The sequence below is a fragment of the Dermacentor albipictus genome, chromosome 1 (genome assembly GCF_038994185.2).
Source record: "Dermacentor albipictus isolate Rhodes 1998 colony chromosome 1, USDA_Dalb.pri_finalv2, whole genome shotgun sequence".
Lineage (NCBI taxonomy): Eukaryota > Metazoa > Arthropoda > Arachnida > Ixodida > Ixodidae > Dermacentor > Dermacentor albipictus.
In genome coordinates, this window is record NC_091821.1 from 187,728,256 (window position 1) to 187,755,590 (window position 27,335).

Here is a 27,335-nt window from a genome sequence, read left to right on the forward strand (position 1 = left end):
AGCGCGTCTACATAGCATCCGAGCCAGCTGCGGCTGCATCAGTGTGAGCAAGAAAATCCAGTCTTCGCTTAGTAGCCGCGTTGAAGCAAAGTATTGCAGTTTTTCTCGAGCTTTCTTGAATTTCTCCAAATCATTGGGTGGCAGTGGTAGTGCTGGAATGCTGCATGAACACTGGCCACTGCCAAAAACGTTCATCTGCTAAGCCTATTCCGCAGTCACGGGGGTAAACCCAAGCGGCGCTCGCCACGGCTAGCAAACGATTGCTGGCATTTTGCAAAGCTACTGTGCATTTCTGAAAATTTAAAACCCCCTCTTTTCTTCTTTTGTTCGCCGAATTTATGGCTTCAGGCAAACTGAATTTGACATTGTTTTGTGCCGAGTTTCATACGCCCGAGCAGACGACAGCGAAATTTCGCCAATTGCGTGGCGTTTATGGTCACTGGTCTTAGTCAACGAGTGGAATTGCGCTTGGGAACTGCGTTTTCATGGGCTTTTTCTTCATAGCCATTCAGCGCACAGAGTAGTGGTAGCACGAAAACTAAACAAGAGTGGCTCTTTCAAACAAGACCAAGATGGCTGGAATCAGAAACTTAGAAGGCAACTGCGCATCACGTAAGAAGGGCCCTTTTTTGCGCACTTTTTAGTAAAAATAGAGCTCACCGAAGCGACATTACAACCAAAATATTGGTCCAAGATGCGTGCAAATTTCTGAGATAATGCATCAGACTGTAGAATCCAAAGACAATGTTGTCAAAGAACTAATTTTTCCATGATTTTTCGGTCTCTAATACGGGTGTCACACGGCTCACTTTTGATCGCGATCCAGCCTGATCCGGATCGACTTTCTGGGTAGTGATTGGCTCCTTTGCACAAAATGCGCGAGAGAGCCACTCGCAGTCCGGAATTTTGATCTGGATCGGTCCCAATCGCAATCAGAAGTGTAGATGTGATGCGATCAGAAGTGTAGATGTGACACCCGTATAAGGCCTGTGCCCCACCTTAAACGGGACAAGAAAGTAGTCACGAAGCAGAATAGTATCATAGTGTGTGTTCTATCTGAATTTGTACTGCCTAGTCGTACTTCTGATCAACTACCAACTTGCTCAGCTAGTAATTTACAATTTTAGGAATATATAGTGTCGATAAAGTACAGCTACCCAATTCTTTATTAACATCGCTTGAGTTCTGAACATTGTGCACCAGTTCCCTGCCCAGGGATGGAAGTTCTGCGTCAATTGCACTATCTTGCGCCAAACCATCAAGCTGTGCCAACCTGCTCCAAAACACTAATTTCGAATGAAGTTGCCAAATTTAGCAGGAGGTACATGTTCAGTGGCAACCACACAGCCATAGACATGCAAGCCAAGCCTAAACAATCCGTTTCAGCGTCGGCGTCTTTGGAGTGTGGTGTGTTTGGTGGCATTATAGTAACTGAAAAAAATGAAAACCGTGTTGTGCTATACAATGTGTTACGAATGTTTTCTATGTCTCATGCGTTTGCATATATGCGGACCAGCTAAAGATGATTTGAACTGGTGCTCTTTTCATTCTGGAATGAAAACTGCGCTGAACGAATAAGGCCGTACAGTCTGCTCAACGTGTGGCTCGTCAGTTTCATTATAAATTTGAGCACTCGGTTTGGTGCCCTATTGGCACATCTACGTAGATTAATGGGCGAACGTCAGACATGTGACGTTCTGAATCTGTTTTGTACGTGCACCACTTCCGGCTACCGGGATGATAGTGTGCATGGCACACCAACAAACTACTGGCTTTCTATCATGAAACTTCTTAATCATAAACATCCAAGGATGTAAAGCAAACCAAGGATGTAAAGTTTCATATTTTGTCAACCTTAGTGGCCAAATTGTGGTCATGGTAAAACGTTTGGCAAAGTCGCAAACCTTCGAAATGGCGTTCGTGGCTTGCGCAGATCGAGTACAAAAATTTTAATAAACTATTGTTCGGTGCACAAAGTATTGGTTGCCACTTTACACTGTCTTTATGGTGCCTATGGCGGAACTGGGAATAAGCCCAAATAATTGAGCTTATTCAAAATATTGGTCACAGAGTGGAAAACCAGTTAACATTTTTGTCCTTTTATTGATTTCGAAAATATCTTGGAGCTTTCTCTCGGCAAGTGATGTGAAATACTGGCAAAGTGCAATGACTAGTACGTCAACTTCACATTTATTCTGTGGTATTCTGCTATCTTAACTGAAGGTCGCCAAGAATTAAAAATTACCTGAGGGCACTACGTGAACAGCGTCGTACCTTGATGGGTGTTGCACATGGTGGCCTCTGTGAATATTTCTCGTTTATTATGCACGAATACATTTGATTAGCTAAATTTATTAATTTGTGTAATCAATGAGATGTTAATGAAAAAATTGTGGATGACGTTGAGAAATGACCGATAACCGCATTTAACACAACCTAGGTTTCATGAAGACCTTTCTTAACAAGAAAGGAAGCCCGTGAAATAAATAATAATAAAAAACCCGCTGTGGCCATGACAACACTTCTGCGCACCAAAGATTGCACCGTTCTTTGCGTAAACCTCGTCAAATACGGGCACTGGCAACGAGCAGCCACGCTTCTTTCTCGCTGTGTCAGCACTTTTTGGCCCGCATCTTCGTTCCCTATCAGATGCGAAATGGGGTGATCTTGTAGGGATTCGCTTTCTGAACTGTGACAAGATGGTGACCCAGGTTTGCATGTTCATAATATACACAACGCACTGATAACGACATTTATGCCTGAGAACACTTATATTATGGATGCTGGGGCTCGTCACGTGGCTTTAAAACAAATATGTCACAGGCTTTTTGTTCTTGCCTGCAAAAAGGACTGTGGAAGACTTGGGTCGCTATATACGCTGTTATTGGCAATTTCTTGACGTATTAACGCGATACCGTTAGGGAGCCCGTGTTGCAGAAAATCCAGTGTCGGCTTCCGGCGTCAGACGTCGCATTGGCAAACAAATATTTTCGAACCCCGTCTACCCTGGCCTTCCCGATGACACAAGGAATTGACTTTGACGTAGTAGTTCTGCGGAAACCTGCAAGGTGGAGAGAAGTAATGAATAAAGAGAAAATTAGTCATCCACCCGTTCGTAGCAATTGCTACAAAGGAAACCCACACAGGTTCCCCGAAAGAAAAGCCTCAAGGTTGAAGAAAAATTCGTCCTGGTCCAGGACTCGAACCCGGGACCACCGCCTTTCCGGGGCAGCCCCTCTACCATCTGAGCTAACCAGGCGGCTAGCAGATGGCAGGGCGAAGTCAAATTTGTTGACAACACGAAGCAAAGGCAAGAGTTTGACTTAGTAGTTCTGCGGAAACCCGCAAGGTGTAGAGAAGTAATGAATAAAGGGAAAATCAGACATCCACCGTTCGTAGCAATTGCTACGATCGAGTAGATCAAGAAACGGTATTGATACCGATACCGTTTCTGAGAAATCTGTATAGGATTCCTTTGTAGGTTCATGCTACTGTCCGGTGGATGACAGTTTTTCCCTGTCATGAATTTTGCTCGCCTTGCGAGCTTCTGCAGAACTGATCTGCCTTAACATAATAATGTTCTGCAAAGTCAAATAATGAACATCTTTTCTTCATATGCCTGTATTTCACTCATATTGACCTTACCAAGCTGTTCCAAAACACGTATTTATAGCTAGAAAACCAACTTTTCATCTCCAGAGCTGCTCCAAAACTTTTTTGGCCGCTTCCATCCTTGCTTGCTTGGAACAGCCTAGAAGACCATATGCTTTGACTAGCATGAGCTTTAAGCCCATGAGCTTATCCTTATGCAGTACTAATAATGTACGAGGATACAGCGCTTGTGCCAGTTAATAAAGAATTGCACGTGTCTTGTAAAAAATCTAACCTACACTTCTCACACACGCTAAACACTGCCGCATTATCACAAGTGGAATCTTATAATATCTAGGCATAGAAATAAGTAATGTAAGCTGGTTGAAGCACATCACGTCGCTCTCTGCTAGCGTTTCTAAATCACTAGGTTTCCTTAGACGCTCACTCATGTTTGCTTCGCCCACGGTTAGACTAATCATATACGAAACTTTCATCCGTACCAAATTTGAACATGCATCCCCTATCTGGAACCCCCATCAAGAGTACCTAATCCAGGCGTTAGAGGCAATACAAAATTTAGCTGCTTTGAGAGTTTTATAACATCTAAATATGATTCTTGGTTGAGCGTTACTAACATCAAAGCTTCGATTGGTCTAACCACCATGGCATCCCGTCGTAAGATAGCAAGTGTCTGCCTTTTTCATAATTTTTCATAAGCTATATTATCATTTTCCTAATTTGCGTGAGAGCCTAATTCTGCCGTCCATGAGACCATCATGACGTCTGTTTAATTATCACAGTGTTCAAGACATTCATGGTTCAACTAACGCTTTCAATAAATTGTTTCTGCCGACTGCGATATCGGATTGGAATGTACTTCCTGATGCTATCGTCAGCGAAACAAATTCTATAAAATTTAAACTATTATTATTTCACCAGTTTTGTCCACAGCCCCAGTAGTAGGCGCTTTTATTGGCTTTTTCATTTTCATGTGTTTACTGTGTTTACCAGTCCTTGCAATCTGTACTAATGTGTTTTATCTTTGTGACTCGTGGTTACCATTTGTTACTCCCCCTTCCCCTTTATGTAATGTCCCATCTGGGGCCCTTAAAGGGACCCTGAAATGATTTTGACGATTTTCTACAAACGTACTGAGTCGTTAGAGTAGGTCCTTCTGATCATTAATTGACACATCTAAGTGCTATGCGCAAAGCGTGTAATTTATTATAAGGTTTTAAAAATGCACATCGCTGCCGATCGCAGCACGCTGCTCGGCGGAATTTTAAGCCGCCGCTACCCATATGACGGAAATCACCCATACGACGTCAGTGGGGCGAGCTATCCGATTGGCTGACCAGAGCGCGTGATTGATAATTTTTCCAACTTTATGGTGAACAAATAATCTTCGTAATAGTTGGAATGTTAGTGCATTTGTTTTTATAAAAATAAGGTAACATAAAGAGAATGCACAAGAACAATTTTTCATTACACTTCAGCACTTCCGGCACACAGCAAATGTTGTCTGCTTGTGTTACAATGTACTCCATTTTGACAAGAGCTCCGCGGTGAGAGTCGGTCTCAGTCTTTTCGCGAGCACTATGATTCGACTTTGTTGCCTTGTGGACTGCAAACCTAGCCACTGGCAGTATGTCAAGCTGCGCCATCGTGTCCCTCTGCAAGGCTGTATACAAGCGAACTGGCTGCTGCGCATCGGACTGCCGGTATCCGATCGGCGCCAGGATTTGCGCGTTTGTGGCCGTCACTTTACACCGGAAGATTACTAACGCAATAGCATTTCGCGAGTCCGGTATTAGGGCAAACGCAAGCGCAAGGGGACAGGGTCTGGCCGCTTGACTGTGCCAGGATGAGCCACGAGATGAGCAGAAGGGCAAATGTGAATGGTCTGCACGGTGCAGCCACCTGGTGGCACAGAGCTCAACCATACACAGTAGCAGCAACGAAGTGTATTCTTCTTTGCTGCTGGTGTGTATTTTTCACAGGAGTGTAATCATCAACACGTTGTTTTTATAAATGTTTAAAATGTTTTACACTTGGTTAGAGCAATATTAGCGCTTTGTTTGACTGGTTAAGGGCTGCGCCAGCAAGTGTCTGGACCGTGCAGACCGATCAGGCTGCTCACGTACGTCTACGCTGAAGTTCCTTCATCAGCTTGAGTTTATGCCTCCAGTCATTTGCCGAAATGACCAGCTTGCCTGTGGTTACCGGAATACCGGACACGTTAGGCGCTACGACAGAATGCTCGCAACGCACGCTGCTTCGATAGCTCTCAGTCGACGGCCAAGCGGCTAGCGGAGAGGTCTCGCGCGGGAGGGGGCGTGCTCCAAAACAACCGGAAGTGAACGATGTGACGTCGCATCGTGACGCTGAACCAGTGAAGGCGGAGCTTAGCGCCGCTCGCTCGGCGAGCGAGTTGAGGAAAAGCATAGCTAGGGAGGAGGGCAACTTCTAATTGCTTGCAGCTCCATTAATACGTAACGCTTCACTTAAATTGTGGTGCGAATGTTCTACTTAAGCTGTACCCTACACGCCTACAAAATTTGTCCGAACCGTTTCAGGGGCCCTTTAAGGGTAAATAAATGATGATGATGCTGAATCGGACGGCTGTGTGTAATTAACTTGTTTAGTGACTGAAATGCTGTAACAGATAAACTGTCTAGCAGATAAAATGAATAACGAAGCAAGGACGGCTTGGGGGGAAGGTTAACTCTTTATTGAAATGCAGAATTAACTGTGAATTAGAATTCAGTTTGCACTTATCTTCGTCATCTTGTATAACAACAATAAAATGGAACAGTAAGTTGAAGAAAAAATACTTGCATTTTAGTAAAATACATAATGAGTGCAATGTTCCAGAAAGTGCTAACTTATACAGACCTTTCTTTTTGCACCAGAGCAGTAAGTTACTGCTCCAATATCTTGTTCTTTTGCTCCAAACTGCAATTTTTTAAAATCTGTAAACTGCTCCAAAAGACCGAGTGCCGCTTCCATCACTGTGCTGCAGTCACATAAATAAACCCTTTTATAAGTGCCCTAGTGGCTTGGATTCAAAGCTAGTTTTTTTTACTACTGTCAAGCTAGAAATTGGCTACTGCATAGTAAACATGATACATGGACATCACGCAGAAGTATACTTGCCACTTATCTCGCCAAGTCATGGCCTCTGCATATTTCCAGCTTTTGGGTCCCAGAACATGTGTGTGCTTACCTGTGTCTGTGTGCGCACATACACCTTTATATTAACTTTCACTTTCTTATTGGTGTGGCTAGGGGAACGCATTTCGTTGATTTAGTTATTATTCATTTCTTTGTTTTATGAATAACATGAAAAAAATTTGAAGTTGGTGGTCCTACATGGGTGTTGACTCTAAATTATGCTGAATTCCAATGGCAGATCCAGAGCGGTGTACAAGCTCTGCCACTAAGCACCGTCCTCCAACGGAGAGCACTTGCTCTAAATCTGCGTATGGAACACTTAAAGCCTCAATAAGCAGGGGTGTATAACCATATATTGAAGTACTGACATTCCTCGAACTGAAGTGAGGAATGAACACTTGTCTGCTTTTTCAAATGACAAAAAGTTTTTCAGATGCGCGGCACACCCTGCCAGTGTGCCATAGTAGTGCTTGGCCACACACTGGTGGCGTGATTGTATTAATAACTTCAGTTATCTTGGTGCATAAAAACTCAAATGCGACCTCCAGCCTCTTGGAGCAAAGAGGCAGGAGAGCACATGTGCCAAATTGGTAGTAGTAGTAGTATAACTGCGAGTCAGCCTAGTTGGACCAGGTTCATTATTTAAAAACTTTTTATGTGCAAACAGACAAGGACAAAGAAGAGGGGCAACACAAGGACGAGCGCTTTGCCCTTGTGTTGCCCCTCTTCTTTGACCCTCTCTGTTTGCGCACAAAAAGTTTTGAAATAGTAGTACATGTAGTAGTACTAAACGACTTTATTGGGGTCCTGAGGAGCTAGGCAGGGGGCCTGCTAGGTAGGTCCCTACCCAGCCGTTATTAGTCCCAGGTCTGAACAGAGAGGCCATGCCTCTCCGCTTGTTCACAGGCTCTCTGGACAGCCGGGAGGAGCTAGACGTTTTGTTTCGGGTCTGTGATGACCTTCGTCCAGTCTTTTCGGTTAAAATCCTGTAACAGGGCACTGCCGGAGCATGTGACTTAATGAGCAAAATTCAGCACCGCAATCTGGGCAGAGTGGATCAGTGTCCAGGTGGAGCATGTTCAGAAAGTTCCTAGAGGGGTAGGACCCCGTCTGGAGCATGCGGAGCGTGCTAGCTTGTGGTCTGTTAAGCTTATGATAGGGGAAGGGAAAAGTCTGCCTATTCCCTCTGTAATGAGATGTGATTTCGTGAAAAGTAACTAGAGGATCACTGTGGACGAGCTCTCCCGAACTCACCCAGACACCATCCCGTTGCGGCAGAGGAAACCTCGCGCACCGTCATAGGCTATCTCATTGGGGTTCAGGTGACCCGGTAATACGTCTGGTCCCATGTGAGCTTGAAACCGGACTGTGGTGAATAATGTCAGCCGGGGGTTTGTCGTTCAGAATCCTCGCTGCTTCTTTGGCTATCAATCCCGATGCGAACATTCTAACGGCTGCTCGGGAGTCCGTGTACACCATAGTGCATTTTGTGTCAAGTAATGCGAGAGCTATAGCAGCCTGTTCCGCCATGTTGACCGAGGAGGTCTTCAGCCAGGCTGCCGAGAGGAGTTCTCCCTTGTCATTGACTATTGCTACGGAAAACTTGTTGGCACTGGCGTGTCGCGCCGCGTCAACAAAGGTCTCTCTTCCGGATATGTTCTTTAAGAAAGCTGTAGCCCTAGCTAACCTTCGACCTTTATTGTGTTGGGGGTGGACATTTCTTGGAAAAGGGTCTACAAAAAAGGAGTTCCTTGTTTGAATATCAAGTTGCGTGGTATCTCCCTGATTGAAGCTAGGACGGAGGCCTGCCGCATCCAGCAGTCTTCTGCCTGCTTTCGGGTTTGATAACCTAATAATTTGTGCCGATCCTTTGCGCTTATAATAACTCCGAAGTTGTGTTGTATACTCCCAACGTCATGAGTTTCTCTGTGCTAGCCTTGATTGGCATGCCGAGCACCCTTTTGACACTTTTGCGCATGAGCGTGTCTAATTTATCTCTTTTCGTTCTGGTCTAATTGAGGGCCGCGACTATGTAAATGACATGGCTCATGAGGAAAACATGGTGAGCCCTAAGGAGTATATCTTTGCCTATGCCGCATTTCTTGTTGGACACTCTTATAGTTAATCTAAGAATGTTCTTCGTTTTCGTGGTGAGATGGGCCATAGTCTTAGTGTTGCAGCCCTTTAAGTCTATTGAAAGCCCTAGGATTTTGATTGTCTACTCTAGGGATAGTGTGCCCATCTCTGGTACGAACGCTAATGGGCACCTGATCAAGTGGTGTGAGTCCCCTAGCACCTCGTCAAGCCTGTCTGTACAGCAGGAGTTCTGACTTTCCAGGCAAGAGTGCCAATCCCGTACCTTCAAAGAAAAACTGTAACATCCAGAGCCTCCTGTAGAGCTTGTTCGACTGTCGCTTCCAATCCTCCTGGACACCAGATTGTAAATCGTCAGCATATAATGCATGACTTGCATAAGGAATTGCTGCAAGGTTTTCCGACAACTTGCGCATTGCTATTATTAAACAGAAGGGGTGAGATAACTGTCCTTTGGGGAGTACCCCTTCTTTCGAGTGTGAAAGATTATGAGACTGATTGCCTCAACTTTATGGCCGCCGTCCTGCTCTCGAGGAAAGATGCAACGAAGGAGAAGAATTGAACTCCTAAGTTCAAGGCCGATATCTCCTTTAGGATATAGTCATGTGTAATTGTATCGAAGGCCTTGGATAGATCCAATGCGAGGACCCCTTTTACATCTTTGCTTTGGGAGTTGATTATCTGTATTTTGAGCAGGAGCATGGCATCCTGCGTTGAAAGCAAGGGCCTGAAACCAACCATATTATACCGAAATAGTTCGTTCCACTCTCTCGATATCCTGTTATGCACTGCATGTTCCGCTACTTTGCTAATGCAAACAGTAAGGGAGATAGGACAGAGGTTTTCCAAGCTGGGTGATTTACCTGGCTTGGGGATTATTAGGACCACTGTGGCCTTCTTCCAACTCTCCGATACAATGCCCTCCTCCCATACCTCATTTATCTCCTTCACTAAGGCTTGAATTGCTTTGTCGTCCAAATTTCATCGGGGCCTGGGGCAGACCTTCCATTTATATTGTGTAGCACTTCCCTGATCTCAGCTTCTGAGGAGGGGGCGTCCAGCTCCGGGGCAGGCGTGCCCTCATACTTAGGGGGGGCGGGGGGGGGGGCAGAAAACCTGGGCTTCGGCCAAGTGTAAGGTATTTGTTGGCTAGCTTCTGAAATAAGGAGGCTTCTGAGGTGCCTTCGATTTTTTCCTTATAAATTAATCGGTCTATGACTAGTCTCTGATTACATTTGGATTGTCCGTCATCTAAGAGATGTGCTGCCAAATTGGTTCTTGTTCTAATTCACCATGGTGATTATTGTAGAGAAATTTTAGTGGCTATGTGCAGAGAGCATTGCTTGACAGGTGCTGACAATTTGATAAGAACACTTGGCTAGTGCCTCGAATGCTACTTTTGCCTTGCTCTAAAAAGAGCTGAAATTGTTGCTATGGAACTGCTCCATATCTACCATTGTAATTTGCTGTAATGAAAAAGATAGAGTAGTGGTGTAAACAATGTGAGTGCACATGGTGGGTTCTGCACAAAGAAACAACTATAGCAGAATTACGCATACAGTATAAACATTGTGCTAGTGTGGTGTAATTACTTGTCACTGGGCAGAGCATTGCAATTACCATGGAGAGCACCACCCAATAGTGTGCAAGGAATGACTTTCGCAACACTTAGAAACACTTAACATGTGTTGCACAGTGCTTTAAGACAACTGAAACACTAGTCTGTCTAATATAGTCTGTCTCTCTCGCTTTATTTATTTATTTATCTTTTTTTTTCAGCATCTAGGAAGAACACTCGTAAGTACTATTTTTGTCATATCGGACTTATTTGTGCTTTGCATTAATTTTCAGAGTGTTCTGCCATTTGCATGTACCACAATTTACATTGATTTGCTATCCGTAGAGATCTTAATTGGCGCCTTTTATTTCAATACCTGCTTTTTGAAAAAGAATGCTGAGGAATGTCTGTGAATTAAAATCATTTTACACCAAATTAATTCTAAAAAAATTTGAAACCTAATACATTCTTTAAATAGTAGCAACTGTTCATTTATGCCTGCCTTTGCAGCCACCGCTTGGGCCGGTGGCAAAGTACGTTGGTGGTCCCATCATCCCAGCAGCAATCCATTGCGCTTAGGCAAAGTCCTGCTCTTTTGTCAGCACTGAAATGTTCCTTCGCTTTCGGGGTCTTTTTATCTCGCGTCCTTTTCTTGTTTCTAGCTCTCCCAAAATGCAAGTTTTTTTCTCTGCTTCCCAGTGTACCTTTCTCTTGAAAATAAAAGCAGTCTCGACGCACATGAAGCAGACGAAGTGTAGACAGGGCAGTGCAAAAAAAACACGGCCGAAGAAGGGACATGTAAACAGGAGAGGGCTCTGACATGTCTCTTCTTAGTCTATGTTTTTTGCACTGCCCTGTCTATACTTAAAGAATGAACCAACTAGCCCAAACCATAGTTTTATTGCTCCTATACCCTTCTATAGTGCTGTTAAAATGGCCTTGCTTGCTCTAAATTTTAGTATTGCTTACTCCCCTGGGTAAATATGTTAATTTCTGTAGGTTGGTAAACTGGCATATCTGTATGCTTTAATGCAGTAACAATGCTGCTTCTTGCTATTGTTCATCATTTATGTTCTTAGACATAATTTCGCCTTCTTATAGTACTTGTGATCAATATTGAAAAATTTTTAATGTTGGAAATTGAAATATTGAAAAAATACCCTGTAGTCCTTGCCTTTACAACATACCTTTCTTTTCCTTGTCCAGCATCTCGAAATGCAAGAGGAACACGTAAGTTCTCACTCCAGTTCACCATTTGGTGATATTCTATAAACTTCGTATTTTCTTTCAAATGATAATGTGCTGTGCCCAGGACAGTGATATTCTTCGTGTACCTGATTTCCTCTGCTTTTTAAAATTCACTTACGCATCGTTTATCACATTGTACATGACCATGACCAGGCTTGTAGTGGAATGCCCATGAATGCCCTTGTGATTGTTTCATTTTGTTCAATGTTAAAATGCATAACATTTCCTCATAGTTTGTACCAGCATTCTTTGGCAGACCTTTGGTTAACTGCAAAAACAAATAATGAAAATATGAAGAGACTGGTACCGTAAACTTTTTTGCTGTCGCTGTAGAAAAAAACTCGGTTTCGCCCAAAAGACGAAACATCGATTGCGATAGCAAATTGGTAGACAGCTATACAAAGTAAGGATGTTGATTTTGTTGCACGTATAAACTTGCAAACATTCGCCTACTAACTAAATAAACAAGCGCAGTGTCACTCACGAACAGGTAAACATGAACACATCTCGCTCGATACCACGGAAACGCACTTTCAAAACGCTGGAGTGAAGAAGCATGGCAGCAGCAGTGAGCAAACTGACCTTCGCGTTGTCTCGCGTCAACGTGAAGTTAACGTGGAAAGCGCAGCGCATGCGAAGCTACCAGCACTCTGCGTATTTTGTCCACATCGCAGATCACTTTGAAGATGAGGCCCGCGTGGGCATGCACTTTGTCCACGTCGCAGATCACTTGCAAGATACGGTGGCCGCGCTATAAGTAGCAGCCACCGGAGTAAAATCCCCTTCCTCCCCCCCTCCCCCATGCCCCACGCATGACAGAAGGCAGCGCGGTTCTGCCCTGCCTTCCTCCCTTGCATGCATGAGATTGAGCTCCGATCATGTTCACTGATGCAAGAAGTAATGGATTCACGTGTTTGCACATGCCATTCGGAAATTTCTGTCAGCCTGGAAACTTCTGTCCACAATTGCAGTAGTTGCCGGCTTTGACGGTTGTCAAAAACACATATGCATGATCTCAGAACTGATTGCCGGTTAGCCACTCATACAAACATAGCAGCAAGTTTTCGTGACTGCTTGTGGAAAGCTTACTGGTCAAATTGGCCAAAAGCCAATTTTCGCCTTTGCACAATGCCTTGGCTGCTAGGCCTAATCAGCAGTACTTCAAAAGGTCGGTCAGGTATCGGCAAGAAGTTACAGTTTTCTTATCTATTTGCAGAGGCCACGTGACACATGGGAAGCTGACAAACCGCCTCACAACGAAAGCGAGTCTACGGGGTGGTACGAACATTGTTCTCGGGGTGGTACAAATATTGTTCTCCACTGCCATCACTATCTTTGTGACACACCGTGCGGGGCATCTCATCTTGACGCTGTTCATAGACACTTTTGGCATCTTCGGCTAGTTGTTTCTGAGTGCTCTAGAGCGCTCTCGTGAGCGGCGTTGTCTTCAGCTGGATGAAAGAGGGTGTGCGTCCTGCGTTCAACTGGTTCTTCTCGATTACTCTCCTCCATCTTTGAACGATCTGAGGCGCTCCGAGCCCTGTTGTTGGAGCAGTCAGCAAGATTGAAGTGTTTCCCGTATAATAATCACAGCACAGAGTCGCTGCTGTTGGCAACGGTCCGCTGTAACCTAGGCAACCTAGGCCACTGCATGCTGGCGTCTCGATGAATGCTCGTCCCACTGGTGTGCCCACTGGTTTTCCTGGCAGCGCTGAAAGCTCTGGATAGGCGAAACATCGGATGTTGTCATTAGACCCGTAGTTATCCACCTGCCATTTCTTCCTCCAATAGCATGTCTCATGTTTGGCTTGCGCATTTGTCCTCTACCTCTGAGTTTGGGGAACGCCGAATCTGCCCGAGTCTGCTTCGGGGTATGTAGGCGACCAGTCTAAGATATCATTACTCTCTTGTCAAGCTTCTAGCATTGTTATTTGGTATAATACACATTTTGTCTAGTGCTCTAAAGCATGTCAAAGCACATCTTCCATTTGGATTGCACATAAGTCATTTGCCATCATTTTTGTCTTCCTGACGGCGTAAATTGTTATAACATATTTGTAATTTTATGTCTGTCTTGTGCCCAGGCACATATCTCAGTTCTTGCTAGCCTACAAAATTTTATTTAATTAACAAAATTCAGTTCCTTGCCGACCCAAATAAGAATGTTTGCAACATACCTTACATGGCATACTGTCTGTGGGAAGTCAAGCTTAATTAGTCGTTGGCTTTGTGGTTTGCTTCACTGTTGAGAAGCACTTACTGATTGTAATGTAATAACAAGCTTCGCCAAATAACTACAGATTGCTGCTGTACTACTACAAGTGTTCCAAAAGATCAATTTTTCTGCTCCCAAACTGCCCCAAAACGCCGGTGTTGCTGCTTCTAAACTGCTCCAGAACTGTGCACATGTCTTGGGAGGAGTTGAAGATGCGCATGCGTTGGAGGTTATGTGCGGCAATGTAAATTTCAATAAAGTACAGTTGAAAGTACAGCGTCCGTAAGTGTCGAACACCTTTTCCTTGTGTGCGCGTCCTTTGTGTTTCGCTGGTACCCCCTTTTTCAAGTTCCAGAACGACATTTTTCTTGCTCCATAAATTGCTCCAAATCCTAAACTGGCTGGACCATGACTGTGTTAGAAAACATGTGTACTAGCCTCTGATGAATTGGGGAATGTAGTATTGTGAAATTGAGAAAGAGTTAAACAGTGTCAGAAAGTTAAAACCAGATGTCCTAATAGGAGGCAACCTTTCTAGAGCAGTAGCACTGAATGTGGCCTTGTTCTCCGCACATTGAAGTGGCCCTGCAGCGCCGGTTTCAGGTCACTATATTTGTTCTAGATCTATTCTCAGTATATCAGAAGAGAGAAAGAGGAATTATGAAAATTGATCCACACAAATGCAACTTATTGGTCAGAAAGATCTTCAGATTCAAGCAAAATTTTGTAGCTTTAGGTGCACATTTCACTCTGCCATGACGTCAAATGGTGCCACCCAATAGCAGCTGGGGCATAAGCAAAAGTTGATGTGCCTCTGTTCAGCCTGTTGATGACTTCCATGGCGTTCCCATGGCCTCCGCGAACAGGTGTCACGTGATTCAATCTTGGAGGCCAAGGCTCCACTTTTATGGTGAAAACAGTCTCTTCAAAGCAGCTGTTGGCACGCCAAAGTGCTTGGCACGTGATGCGTTGTTTCGATGGTTGCAACATCTAGCCTGCCGCTCTGGAGTACTTGAAATCATAAAACGTAGTGCTGTAGCTTTTTGTTTTTCACTACTTGCAGTATCTTGCAAATGTAAATTGCATATTATATTTTTAGCCAGTGATCATAACAGCACTCTTACACATTATGTCCTGTCTATGTAGTGCACAAAGCCATCGCATCGAGGTGATGCCACCAGCCCCGCTCAACAGGCTTTCCTTGCCGAGCTACACAAGAGACAACTTTGCTTTGAACAAACGCTACCTCTGGATAACTGCAATTGGAACAGTTGCTGAAATCTTCCATAGTTATTGAACGAATTTACTTCTAAAGTTTTCTCATATCTGCACATTTGGCTGGTGCTTTATAGGTAGATACTATAGTAAGAGAGTCTTTTTTTCCGGTCAACCGTGAGTTGCATTTAGGCTTAAACAGAACTGTAAATAAATATTGCAAGAAAAGTATGTAAACATTTTTTTGTTCTTTGTTACTGTAGCCTGTGCTACAGGATCTGTTTGCTGTTTGATGTACATATTTTATGGCTTCTTTCAGCTTCTCGCAGGCAAAGGGATGGGGCTGCCAGTGATGGTGCAAGTGCTGGCATGGCCGGTGTTCCGTCATCTGCTGATGGAGTTAGTGAGGTCCCTCCATCAAGCCCATATCAAAGAAATCTTACAGGTAGCTTGTGCCTCCTTCACAGGGGTGGTTTGAGCCAAAAAATAAAGCACAGCGCTGGCTCTTCAATGTCCTTTAAGTGCATCTGATGTGAAATGTTTTTGAAATTGAAGTAGAGATAATTCCACATGCCGTTATAACCGTCTTGTTGGCTACTTCGTTGTACATGAGCATCAAAATGATCATGAAGAGCATAAATGAACAAGAACATGAAATTATGGCGGCAGTACAACAACAAACATTCTGCCATTATGGTGCATGCCGCTCCATGCACCATAATGTTGCGTGTGCCATCAGTACGGCTACTGCTCTAGGTACCGTTTTGCTATAAGCAGTCCTAATTCAAACTAAATGTGGGACACACAAAAGTTGACTTACTTTATTTTTTGGACACAAATGTCACAAGCTACGAATTGGTCTTTGATAAGTGATCACAACACTAACCTTAAAAGCCTTTGTTGCTCAGCTGCATGGGACCGTGGTGTGTGTCAAAGTGCTTGTTGCGCTTTTTGTTGTGGATAAGGTAAAAACGGTTGCAGTGGGGAAGAAAATCAGCCTGTATGGATATGCGTATGAACTTGCCCTGCGTATCTGTTACAATGCATCGTTTAAACAACCGTAAATCATATGTCGGCACTGCGTTGACCAGACAGACACTGCTAGATTCGGGCCTCAGTTTGCAGATCGAATCCATTCCTGCTAAGTGTGTTACATGTCCCCTCCCCACCTTTCCATCTGCAAGCACGAATGAAATGCGTTCAGCCTGCAAACTGGGCCCCTGAGTCACACAGAATGAGACTTTCATGCTGCTGCCATGATGGACTTTCCCACAAAAAACACCGAAGTGTAGATGGGGCATGCACTGGTTTAATTCAATTCATTTTACATGCAAGAAACCTAATCTAAGAAAGGGGACGCCAAAGACTTAAAAAATTATAGACCGATCAGCTTACTGTCCGTTGCCTACAAAGTATTTACTAAGGTAATTGCAAATAGAATCAGGAACACCTTAGACTTCTCTCAACCAAAAGACCAGGCAGGATTCCGTAAAGGCTACTCAACAATAGACCATATTCACACTATCAATCAAGTGATAGAGAAATGTGCAGAATATAACCAACCCTTATATATAGCTTTCATTGATTACGAGAAAGCGTTTGATTCAGTCGAAACCTCAGCAGTCATGGAGGCATTACGGAATCAGGGTGTAGATGAGCCATATGTAAGAATACTGGAAGATATCTATAGTGGCTCCACAGCCACAGTAGTCCTGCACAAAGAAAGCAACAAAATCCCAATAAAGAAAGGCGTCAGACAGGGAGATACGATCTCTCCAAAGCTATTCACAGCATGTTTAGAGAAGGTATTCAGAGACCTGGAGTGGGAAGAATTGGGGATAAAAGTTGATGGAGAATACCTTAGCAACTTGCGATTCGCTGATGATATTGCCTTGCTTAGTAACTCAGGAGACCAATTGCAATGCATGCTCACTGACCTGGAGAGGCAAAGCAGAAGGGTGGGTCTTAAAATTAATCTGCAGAAAACTAAAGTAATGTTTAACAGTCTAGGAAGAGAACAGCAGTTTACGATAGGTAGCGAGGCACTGGAAGTGGTAAGGGAATACATCTACTTAGGGCAGGTAGTGACCACGGATCCAGATCATGAGACTGAAATAAACAGAAGAATAACAATGGGCTGGGGTGCGTTTTGCAGGCATTCTCAAATCATGAACAGCAGGTTGCCACTATCCCTCAAAAGGAAAGTGTATAACAGCTGTGTGTTACCAGTACTCACATATGGGGCAGAAAGCTGGAGGCTTACGAAAAGGGTTCTGCTGAAATTGAGGACGACGCAACAAGCTATGGAAAGAAAAATGATGGGTGTAACGTTAAGGGATAAGAAAAGAGCAGATTGGGTGAGGCAACAAATGCGGGTAAATGACATCTTAGTTGAAATCAAGAAAAAGAAATGGGCATGGGCCAGACATGTAATGAGGAGGGAAGATAACTGATGGCCATTAAGGATTACGGACTGGATTCCAAGGGAAGGGAAGCGTAGCAGGGGGCGGCAGAAAGTTAGGTGTCCGGATGACATTAAGACGTTTGCAGGGACAACATGGCCACAATTGGTACATGACCGGGGTAGTAGGAGAAGTATGGGAGAAACCTTTGCCCTGCAGTGGGCGTAACTAGGCTGATGATGATGATGATGATGATGATGATGATGATGATGATTTTACATGTAATGTAAGCATCCACCAAAGGGAGAATGGAGGTCAGCTTTGTTTGGCCACTTGCAGAACTCTAAAATGCTGTTGATGATACCCAGTTTAGGAAGACCTGGAGTAGGACAATATTGTTTTAGTTATTTGAATGCTTTGAGTATTTGTAAGCCCCCTATTCTCTGTTGTTTTGAATTTAGTAGTACTGAAATATTCTAACATTTCAGGAATTGACTTTAGACTGGGAATTTTTTATATCTTTGTCAATCTATAGTACAGTTGATTCTTTATATAATGAACAGGATTATAATCAATCAGTGGATACAGCAAAGTAAATTTATGTCTCTCACCAAATCAGTATGTTTCAAATATGTGCTGGTAATCAAAATAGAAAATAGCAAAGGCATTTCCGTGTTGGATGTGACTTAACTATAACAAGGTGTGCATAGGAAATAGTCACTCTGATTGTGGCTGCTGCATTCATGCATGTAGTCTAGAACAGAGACAGGCACGTACCCCCCCCCCCTCCCGAAATAAGCTGACTCTCCCCCTCCCCCACCCATCCCCACCCATGCCACCACTCCTCACACACATTCCTTAGGCACTGTCAAATCATTGTTGAGACTTGACAGCTTTTCGGCAGTCAATATTTTGCTGCCTTTTTCACTCCTTTTGGATGGTGGTAGTTATCGGCATGTCTTGGGATGTGAAGGCCAGTATTCTCATCGATTCAGGGCCTGGGCGATTAACTCGAGATGCGTTCAGTTGTCACCACCTATTCAATGGTCATGCGCATTGCTGTTGCTTCCTTATTAGTTCAACCTTCTTTGTTTAGACTGATCCACGGAACAGGAAAGGGGTTCGGTCCATAGTCAGCTGGTCTGTATGCTTGAGGAACGAGTTACGGTAGGAGAAAACACCATTTGTGTCTAACTTTTCCTTTTGCTCCATTATTTCTTCTAGTGAAGGCTCGCCGCGACGCTGGCAGATCCTTGGAACCATATACCCACGATATGGGTTAGATATATTATATTATAGTGGAATGGCGAAAGCCTAATTCTTTATTGAACTGAAATAAAATGCTTGCATCGCTGTGACTATCCATTGTTAAGTTTCACTTCAATTGGCAGTGAATCTCATGAGTAAAATGGGCTCAGCAGCGAAATGAACTGTGCTGCAGACTTTTGAAGATTTAATTAATTAATTCATTATGGAGTTTACATGCCAAAACCACAATCAGATTATGAGGGACGCCGAGGTGGGGGACTCCAGAAATTTGGACTGAATGGGGTTCTTTAATGCGCACCTAAATCTAAGTACACAGGTGTTTTTGCATTTCGCCCCGATCGAAAATACGGCTGCCGTGGCCGGGATTTTATCCTCCTACCTCGTGCTTAGCAGCTCAACACCATAGGCACTAAGCAACCACGGCAGGTAGACTTTTGAAGAGTGAAATGCTCAGACTCTGTACACTTTGTCCACGTCTGTTGCACACCTCATTGCTTCCTTTGAATAAAAGACTCTTCAAGAACAGCAGACGCTCCGGAGGTATAAAGTATGACGCCATTTTGAAAAGACCGCATGATGACAATTTTGTTTTCTTCTGTGATTGACTGGCAGAGTAACACAACCCCGCGTGGGCCGTGGGCTTTGGTTGTCAACTGCTGTTTTTTGTAAGTTGTATGCTACCATAGCAATCTTTATTTTACATTTTCACTTTTTTAATTGTTCTTGGCAGTGTTCTTCCTACGCTTCTTTTCTGCGCAAGTCCATTTGATGTGGTTCCTTGTTTGCCAAGTAGAGGAGCGGTGCATCTCACAGGCGTACCTATGAGATTAACCTTATTTCATTTCTCTTTTGCGGGTTTATGCGTCATTATGGCAAATGGCGGGGCATTATTGACATTTTTACTAGTAAGGGTACTCCCCCCCCCCTCCCTATTGAAAAGTTACCTTGGGTAGGCACCCCCCCTCCCCCCCCCCCCCAAAAAAAAAGAAGTCCTGGGTATGTGCCTGAACAGAGATGCTGGAGTGCATTTTCAAGGAGGATGAACTTATTGGCTGTTTTTCTTAATAGCCTTTACAGAGTTGGATTTGAGCTCTCCTTTGCACTATGGGACACCGAGCTCCGCGACTGGGACCCCTAGATCTAATGTGTAAGTGTGTTACTTATTCACGAGTTTAAAATCTTACGGGAGTTGGTATTGAATTTGAGTGTAAGAGCTATGTAACGTGAACATATGCATGCATATGTTCTATATGCATGTGTATGCATATGTATGCATATGTATACAATATGTATGCACTGAAATGGCTTAATGTGTGTACTTGCTAAGGCACATTGGTGCATATGGGTACATTCTCGTTCCCATATGCTACTTGCTGCTTAACTCAAACATGCTTGTATTTTATTTGCATGAATTTCCCTGTTTAATTATGAAGTCATGCTGTTTGCTAAAGTTACTTTCTGGTATTAATGCTTTTTTAGTTAATATTGGACCGAAAATGCAAGCTGTTCTTAGACTGTTATCTAGCAGTAAGGGTGGGGGGTTACATAGCATTCCACTTTAGGTTCAGCTGGAGGCGTGCACCGGGTACACATTGCTCAAGTGTCTTTTATGCATGAATGGAGTGTCTAATTTTGAAACTTATCATTTGTGTGCTCTCAGGAGGGGAACACCAATTAGGCACAGGACTGATATTCGAAATGATCGCCGCATGCGCCAGGTTGCCATTGGTGCTAGTGATGGAGTGAGTAATTTTTTACGTTGAAGTATAGTTATTGCGAGTGGCCAAGTGTAGGGTTCTAAACTGCTATTCTTTCGGAAGTGTTTTGCTTCAAACTGGATAATGAGCCTTTTTTGTATTTCCTGATAAATCTTTACAATCCCTTGAAGATATTAGTAGTTTCATCATGTGCAGCCTCTCTCTCTCTCACACACACACACACACACACACACACACACACACACACACACACACACACACAGAGAGAGGGAGAGAGAAAAAGAGAAGCCCAGTCTGACACTTCTGGCGACAGCTGGCTGTAGTTTACTTTTTTATGATAGAATATACGTGTTGAAGCTACACAATAGACAAACAGGCCTAATTTTTAACAGACCCACTTAGAGCAGACTCTTGGCATAACATTGTGTGCAGTAAGACTCGAATAAACATCAACAGATGCATGTGAGCAATCTCCTTTTAAAAAGGAAGCAACCTCTAGTTCCAATTGTCTTTGTGGATGTGGTGGTGTCCAGTGGTGAGCATGGTGTCAGCAAACCATAGCAGCTATTGGCACAAGTATGCTCTCTAGGTGCAGTATCATTTCCTGCTGTATTATCAGCGGAGAAGTAAAATCTTGACTAATGCATTATGGGTCTTGAATTTGAATTCTCGCAAGGCACTGTGTGCTTGTTATTTATTATTTCATTCTAAACTTCTGTCAAACCACTTTGGTACTATTACTGCTACCGTCACAACCCCAGCGAAAATCAAAATGACAAGTGAAGTTAGTACGTAACAGCTATCACTGTAAAGTCCTATGGCACACTGCCCACTTATCTTGTCCTCGCACCAGTGTAGTTAAAAGGAACTGTGATGCTGCAGCATCACCCAGGGGAATCCCTGCTAAATTCCACATATGAGAGTTAGTTGTGATTGCGCTTTTTGATTGCAGGCTGTGATTTTCTTTCATGTCTGTGGTTCGTGCTCCCTTTAGCAGCAATTGTCTCTCGCAGAGAATTCATAAATAAAAGTAAAGGCAAGACAGGCTTAAACATAGGGTTAATGCCTATTTTAACAGTCATGACTACATGCCATAGGCAATACATATGCATTTGAATACTAAGTGCACATGAGTGACTGTGAAGTCGCCTGCACCTAGCTATCAAAGGCAATAAAGTTTTCTGATGCACCAGAACATCTAATGCACTGTGTCGCCACATATTTTAATTTGGCTACATATAGTGTGTAGACAGTCCATCAAAGCTTGAGAATGTGGTAATTGTGTTAAGCTTGATTTACATGATGGGATGGATTGCTGATTCAGTCGGTGGATGAGTATGATGTGGCTCAGTGCCGCCGGATCACTATGCACACAAGGATTCCGCAGTCAAGCTGTTACTGGCGTGATTTGTGTTAGTTAGCCATGTTGTGCTTGTCTGCGGGCTGAATCAATGAACTGCCGCTATGTGTGAATCCAACTATAGCATATCTGTGTAAGTTCCTGGCAAAGAAACTTATGTGCATTCTTTTTGTAGTGCATACAGGGTTAACTTCATACAAGATCATCGTATGCTCATTCCATGTTTACTTCTTCAATGTTTATTTCAGGGCAAGTACATTTGTTACAAAAATCTTTTATAGACTCTTCCATTGGTGTGAGAGAACATCCCTCTGTAGACTTATGTGCATGGGTATATAGTCTGCTTGCTAGTGCTGTTCTTTGTGCTTATGAAAGCATGTGCTTATGTGGACCCGCAGCAGTTCATAGGGCATAATGGCGAGGACCAGGGAGCTCCCATTAAAAAGGTCTACGGAAAGCACTTTTTGCATTGCAAAGCAGTTTGTCGTAAGTGTGTTTAAGTAATGAGATCATGCCTCAGTGTAAATATCTTACCTGGAAATTTTAGCATGCAATCTGTTTTTTTCATGTTCATTTTGCTTGTTATTGATTTGCACACAGAAAATGAGACAGGACTGCACGCAGGTGGTGAACCATCACTTATTTCTTAACTCGGTCAATGCCTGCAAGATGTTATGTGACCAGATAAGTTTGTGCCTAACCTTTGGCTTTATGGGTATGTCATTTTCAGGAAGCAGGAGAGCAGACGGGTGCAGTAGCCACCAGCGATTCTGGAACTGGCCCTCAGCTGGTCATATGGGGCACTGATGTGGTGGTCAGCCACTGTAAGGAAAAGTTCAAGCAGTTCTTGCGCAGCTTTGCAGAAACTAATCTTGCAACTGATGAGCTTATGGAGGGTGTTGACCCTGTGCAACCCCTCTACCTGCAAAAACTTGAAGAGGTGGGTTTTGTTTTCTTTGTTTTCTTTCCCATCTAAGTAAACTGAAATGCAGTAGCCTCTCAATAAGACAAAGTCAGCAGGACAATGAGAATCCCTCTGTCTCATCAGAAGTTTGTCTTAAAAGAAGTGAGCGACAAAGCTCGAAATCTACTGCTCCTGCTGCACTCAAATATCCACGACAGAAAATAATAAAAGAAACAGCAGTAAAAAGTAAAAGCACATGTAAAAATAGACTTTATTGAATTTGCTGAATTTATTGAGCTTATTGAATTGTAATGAAGCAGACGCAAGCATCGCATGCTGATGACCACCCGGAAATGCTTTTGCTTGTTGTAAGCGGACCACAAGCAAAGGCATTTCTGGGTGGTCATCAGCATGCGATGAAGCCTTTGAAAAGTTACGTGGGTTGTTGACTTCACCACTGATTTTTCACCATTCTTCACCGGCTCCAGTGGTGTTGGCCTTGGTGTGGTCTTGGCCCAACGGAAAGCCACGAATGAAGGATGTGTCATGGCTTATGTGAGCCGTACCCTTAAAAAGAAGCTGAGATGAATTACAGTCGCCGACCATTTATTCGGACCTCACGGGGACTGCGAAAATGTCCGAATAAACAGGTGTCCGAAAAAGCAGATTAAGAAAAAAAAAATGAAATCCTTTATTTCCACGCACTTATTCGGGCTCGGCAGTAGGCTTGAAGAAATCGTGAATGCGCCGTTGCACGCCGTTTTTTCCGTTTACGCACAATCAGATAAGCCTGATCTCGGAGAGGGTCGTACGATCACTATAGGTGGCTGAAAGCACAGTCACTGCTTGTACACGCTCCGCATGCGACGGCAGCGTAGCACATGGTGCGTCATCTTCCGACTCAAGAGTCATCGTCCAGCGGTGCAGCAGAAATTTGACGAATGATCTCGCCGTCGTCGAGTTCTGCGCACGTCAGTACAGCAGTGTCGGCACCTGTGAAACTGACAAATGAGACGGTGTCCGGAGTCGCAATGCAACCACTGCGCAGGTCTCGGCAGAACATTATCCGCGTCAGTAGGGAGCACATCGGAAGGCGACAAATCTTAGGCCTCCCGGCACCCGCTTGCCGGCATTCCCCAGCGCAGTCTGTGCGGGCATTGTCGGCGCCATTAGACACTTGACGCGATGTTTCCGTATGTCGCGTTGGATCACCGAAACCTCGACACAGCGCACAAAGCAAACATCACCGTGCCGACATCAGCCGCACAAACGAAAAACGCGGCCTGCTCGCAGCGTCATGCGCGAAGAAACAAATCAGCTGCTGGATTCTCTTGACATGGCTTACTAAGCTGAAACCGGAACTGTTGTAGAGCCCCTCTATCGAACCAGTAGAAACGATGATGATGAGCGGGGATTTCCAGTAGCGCCACTTCGTGGGGCAGCAAGGAAGCTCCGTTCAAAACAAAAATGGCGTTCAGCAAGTCGAACCATGCGCTCGTCAGAGTCGGTGCATTGTGCTCTCGATCGAGTTGGCTCAAGGAGTGTCCGAAAAATCAGATGAGAGGTTGCAAGGTGTCCGAACTTTCGGCAGTTGTTATACATTATGGTGTATGGGGAGAATGGCGGTGCCGCGAAGCTGACCGAATAATTGGGCATGTCCGAATTTTTAGAGTCCGGAAAATCGGTCGGCGACTGTACTCTGTCACAGAGAAAAAATGCTTAGCCATCATTTGTGCATCGGGCAAGTTTCGGCCTTACCTCTACGGTCATCCTTTCAAAATCATCACTGACCATCAGTCACGCCCTTTGTTGGCTCTCCTCCTTGAAAGACCCATCGGGCTGCCTCGGCTGTTGGGTGCCTCGCCTGCTCTCCCCTCTCCCGCTTTCCCGCTCACCAATGACACCTTATGTGGCTTCTCTCTCCATTTCCTCTACAACCTCAGACCCGTCACTACTGACCGGCATTGATATGCCCCCTGAGAAACAAATGACCTATTGCTTATCCTGCTGCTTGACTACCTTGCTGCTCCATCAGTCATTCCTTCAACACAAACGCTACTCCGTCATGCAGCCCACTTTGCCGTGCGAGACAACACCCCCTCTAGTGCCACAACTATATGCTCGACGGTCAGAAATGGCTTCTGGCTAACCGTCATCACATGCACTCTGATATCTGCGCATACTTCCGTGCCGACCCTCAAAGTGGCCACACAAGGCTGTGTCAATGATATTACTGGCATGGAATGTACCAGTTTGTCCAGCAGTACGTTCAGTCTTGCACTGCCTGTCGAATAAGCAAGACCCCCGTGACAGTGCCCTGCTGGCGCACTACACCTGCTATGGTGTCCTGTTCGACCGCATCGGCAGCGACCTCTATGGCTCGCTTCTATACAGCGGGTGTGGAAACTGCTGGATTATTGTAGGTATCGATCACCTGACATGCTACGCTGAGACCGCATGCAACATTGCGCCTTTATAACTTCATCTTTCGCCATGGTGCTCCACGAGAACCAGTCATTGATAGGAGTTGTGTCTTTTCAGAAGCAATACAATCCCTCCTTCACGAGTACATCATTCACGAGAAATTGAGCGCACACCGCCCTGAAATAAACGGTCTCACGGAGCGGTTCAATCGAACACTTGGCCACATATTGAGGATGTACGTCTCGTCCGACCACAACAATTAGGGCACCGTACTCCCGTTTGTTACGTTCATGTATAACACCGTAACGCAAGCAACCACCTTTTTGTCCACTGGATACTGCCCTACTGACTCGATGCCTCTGAGTGCACTACAATTTCAGAAGTCGCCCGATGCTCTAAAGATTGCTGCCAGCTAACTCGGTCATTGACTAGCGAGGATAAGGGTTGTCACAAGACCCGACATGACAATAATCAGGTCGCATCCACCTTCTCTTCTGGTTCCCTTGATCAACTTTGGATACCGCCTCAGCCCCCTGGCCTTTCTCTTAAACTACTTGCATGGTACCACGGTCTGCACTGTATCATCAACGCCACCTCACCTGTGAACTATATCGTTGAACCCGTCACACTGTCGCCGGACCTTCTTTGTCGGGGTCGAGACAGTGCATGTTAACCGCCTGAAGCCCTATTACGACACCCTCATCTTGTCTGCTCCCTGAGTCCCCAGGATGGCCCCGTTTCACACCCAGGGCCAATGTAATGAATCAGACACACCTCGTATGTTTGGTGCTAGCTTGAAGACGATGACAACAACCCGTACTATGATTGCGAGTGAGCTCGCGCTGCTTGCTGCTGTGACGCTGCTGCTGGACTGGTTATCCCTTTTGCAATTAAACCTAATTTTATATGATACAAAGTATAATTTAGGTCAGAGTGCATGGAGCACTCTTATCTAAAGCTATGGAGTAATTGTTGGTTGTCAGTGCATTGCAAATACGTGGCATGCCACAAAAACCAAGTTTTCAGCTAGCTGCTCAAACATTCTTCGGTGCACTTATATTAAAAAAAATGCACCAGGGCATTATCAATTGCATCATGTATTAACACCACTGGTTCTTATGGCTCCTGGCCATTGTCCTGACCGTAATTATCAGCCTGCAAGAGCACTTTAAGGACTTCAGTTACTGCTTCTATGGTGTCAGTCCTGCAGTTTTTCACCTCATTATTGATGCTAGCATAGCTATTTATTTTAAGAGTGTTGATTTGGGTGAGTTGGAACAGTTCATTCATAATGGTAGTCAGCACACTCAGCAAAACAAGGGACAAGAAAACTTATAATGTAATGAGGACACAACGCTGTGACCTCATTACCTCATTACATTCTTGTGCTTTTTATTTTGTTCCTTGTTTTGCGCAGTACACTCGATTGCCATTATGACTGAGAAATTTGTGTCCACGAAAGCACCCATTGGCTTGCCATATTTACTCTATTCTAATGCGCCATCGATTGTAACATGCACCCAGCACCTCATGTTTTCATACAGAAATACAACTTTTCTTCTCATTTGGAAGAACAAAGGTTTACTCTCAGTGCACTAAAGTTGCGATGAATATAAAGTCGCTGAGGCTAAGCACCAATTGTGATACAGTCGAATCCAGCTATATTGAACTCGCAAAAAAAACGCCTATCAGTTCGATATAGAGCATAATTCGATATTAGCCTGCTGAATAACTGGATGTCATAAAAGCACGTGCCATTTATAATATCACTTTATTTTAAAACTTATTGTGCGCAAACAAACAGGAATGAAGAATAGAAGAAACACAAGGACGAGCGCTTTCTAACAACTGTTGTTAGAAAGCGCTTGTCCTTGTGTTTCTTCTATTCTTCGTCCCTGTTTGTTTGCGCACAATAAGTTTTAATATGAATTTGTTCCAACTAGGCCGACTCGCAGTCTTGCTTCAGATCACTTTATTAATGGAATTAGCTTAATTTCGCATGAAATAGTCCTGCATTTTCTTCTTCTTGGGAAATTTTGCTGCCTGTGACGCACGCACTTCTCCACATTGTTTAAGGAGTCGGAGCAGCTAAGGCCGCCACCTTCTGCATTCGCGCAGAAGCACCGGACTAGTGCAAGCACACCAATCACTACGGAGGAC

The 27,335-nt window shown here is 44.2% G+C and overlaps 1 protein-coding gene across 3 annotated transcripts in view; it reads left to right on the forward strand.

Annotated features, from left to right (window-relative positions):
* dpa (disc proliferation abnormal) overlaps positions 1-27,335 on the forward strand; it is a 133,978-nt gene that overhangs the window by 14,571 nt on the left and 92,072 nt on the right. For all 3 annotated transcript variants that reach the window (XM_070530649.1, XM_070530648.1, XM_070530650.1), the window contains exons 4-9: positions 10,642-10,659; positions 11,627-11,650; positions 15,418-15,543; positions 19,838-19,916; positions 20,430-20,511; positions 22,578-22,787. In XM_070530649.1, the coding sequence (XP_070386750.1) occupies positions 10,642-10,659; positions 11,627-11,650; positions 15,418-15,543; positions 19,838-19,916; positions 20,430-20,511; positions 22,578-22,787 (539 nt within the window). The remainder of the gene's footprint in view (positions 1-10,641; positions 10,660-11,626; positions 11,651-15,417; positions 15,544-19,837; positions 19,917-20,429; positions 20,512-22,577; positions 22,788-27,335) is intronic.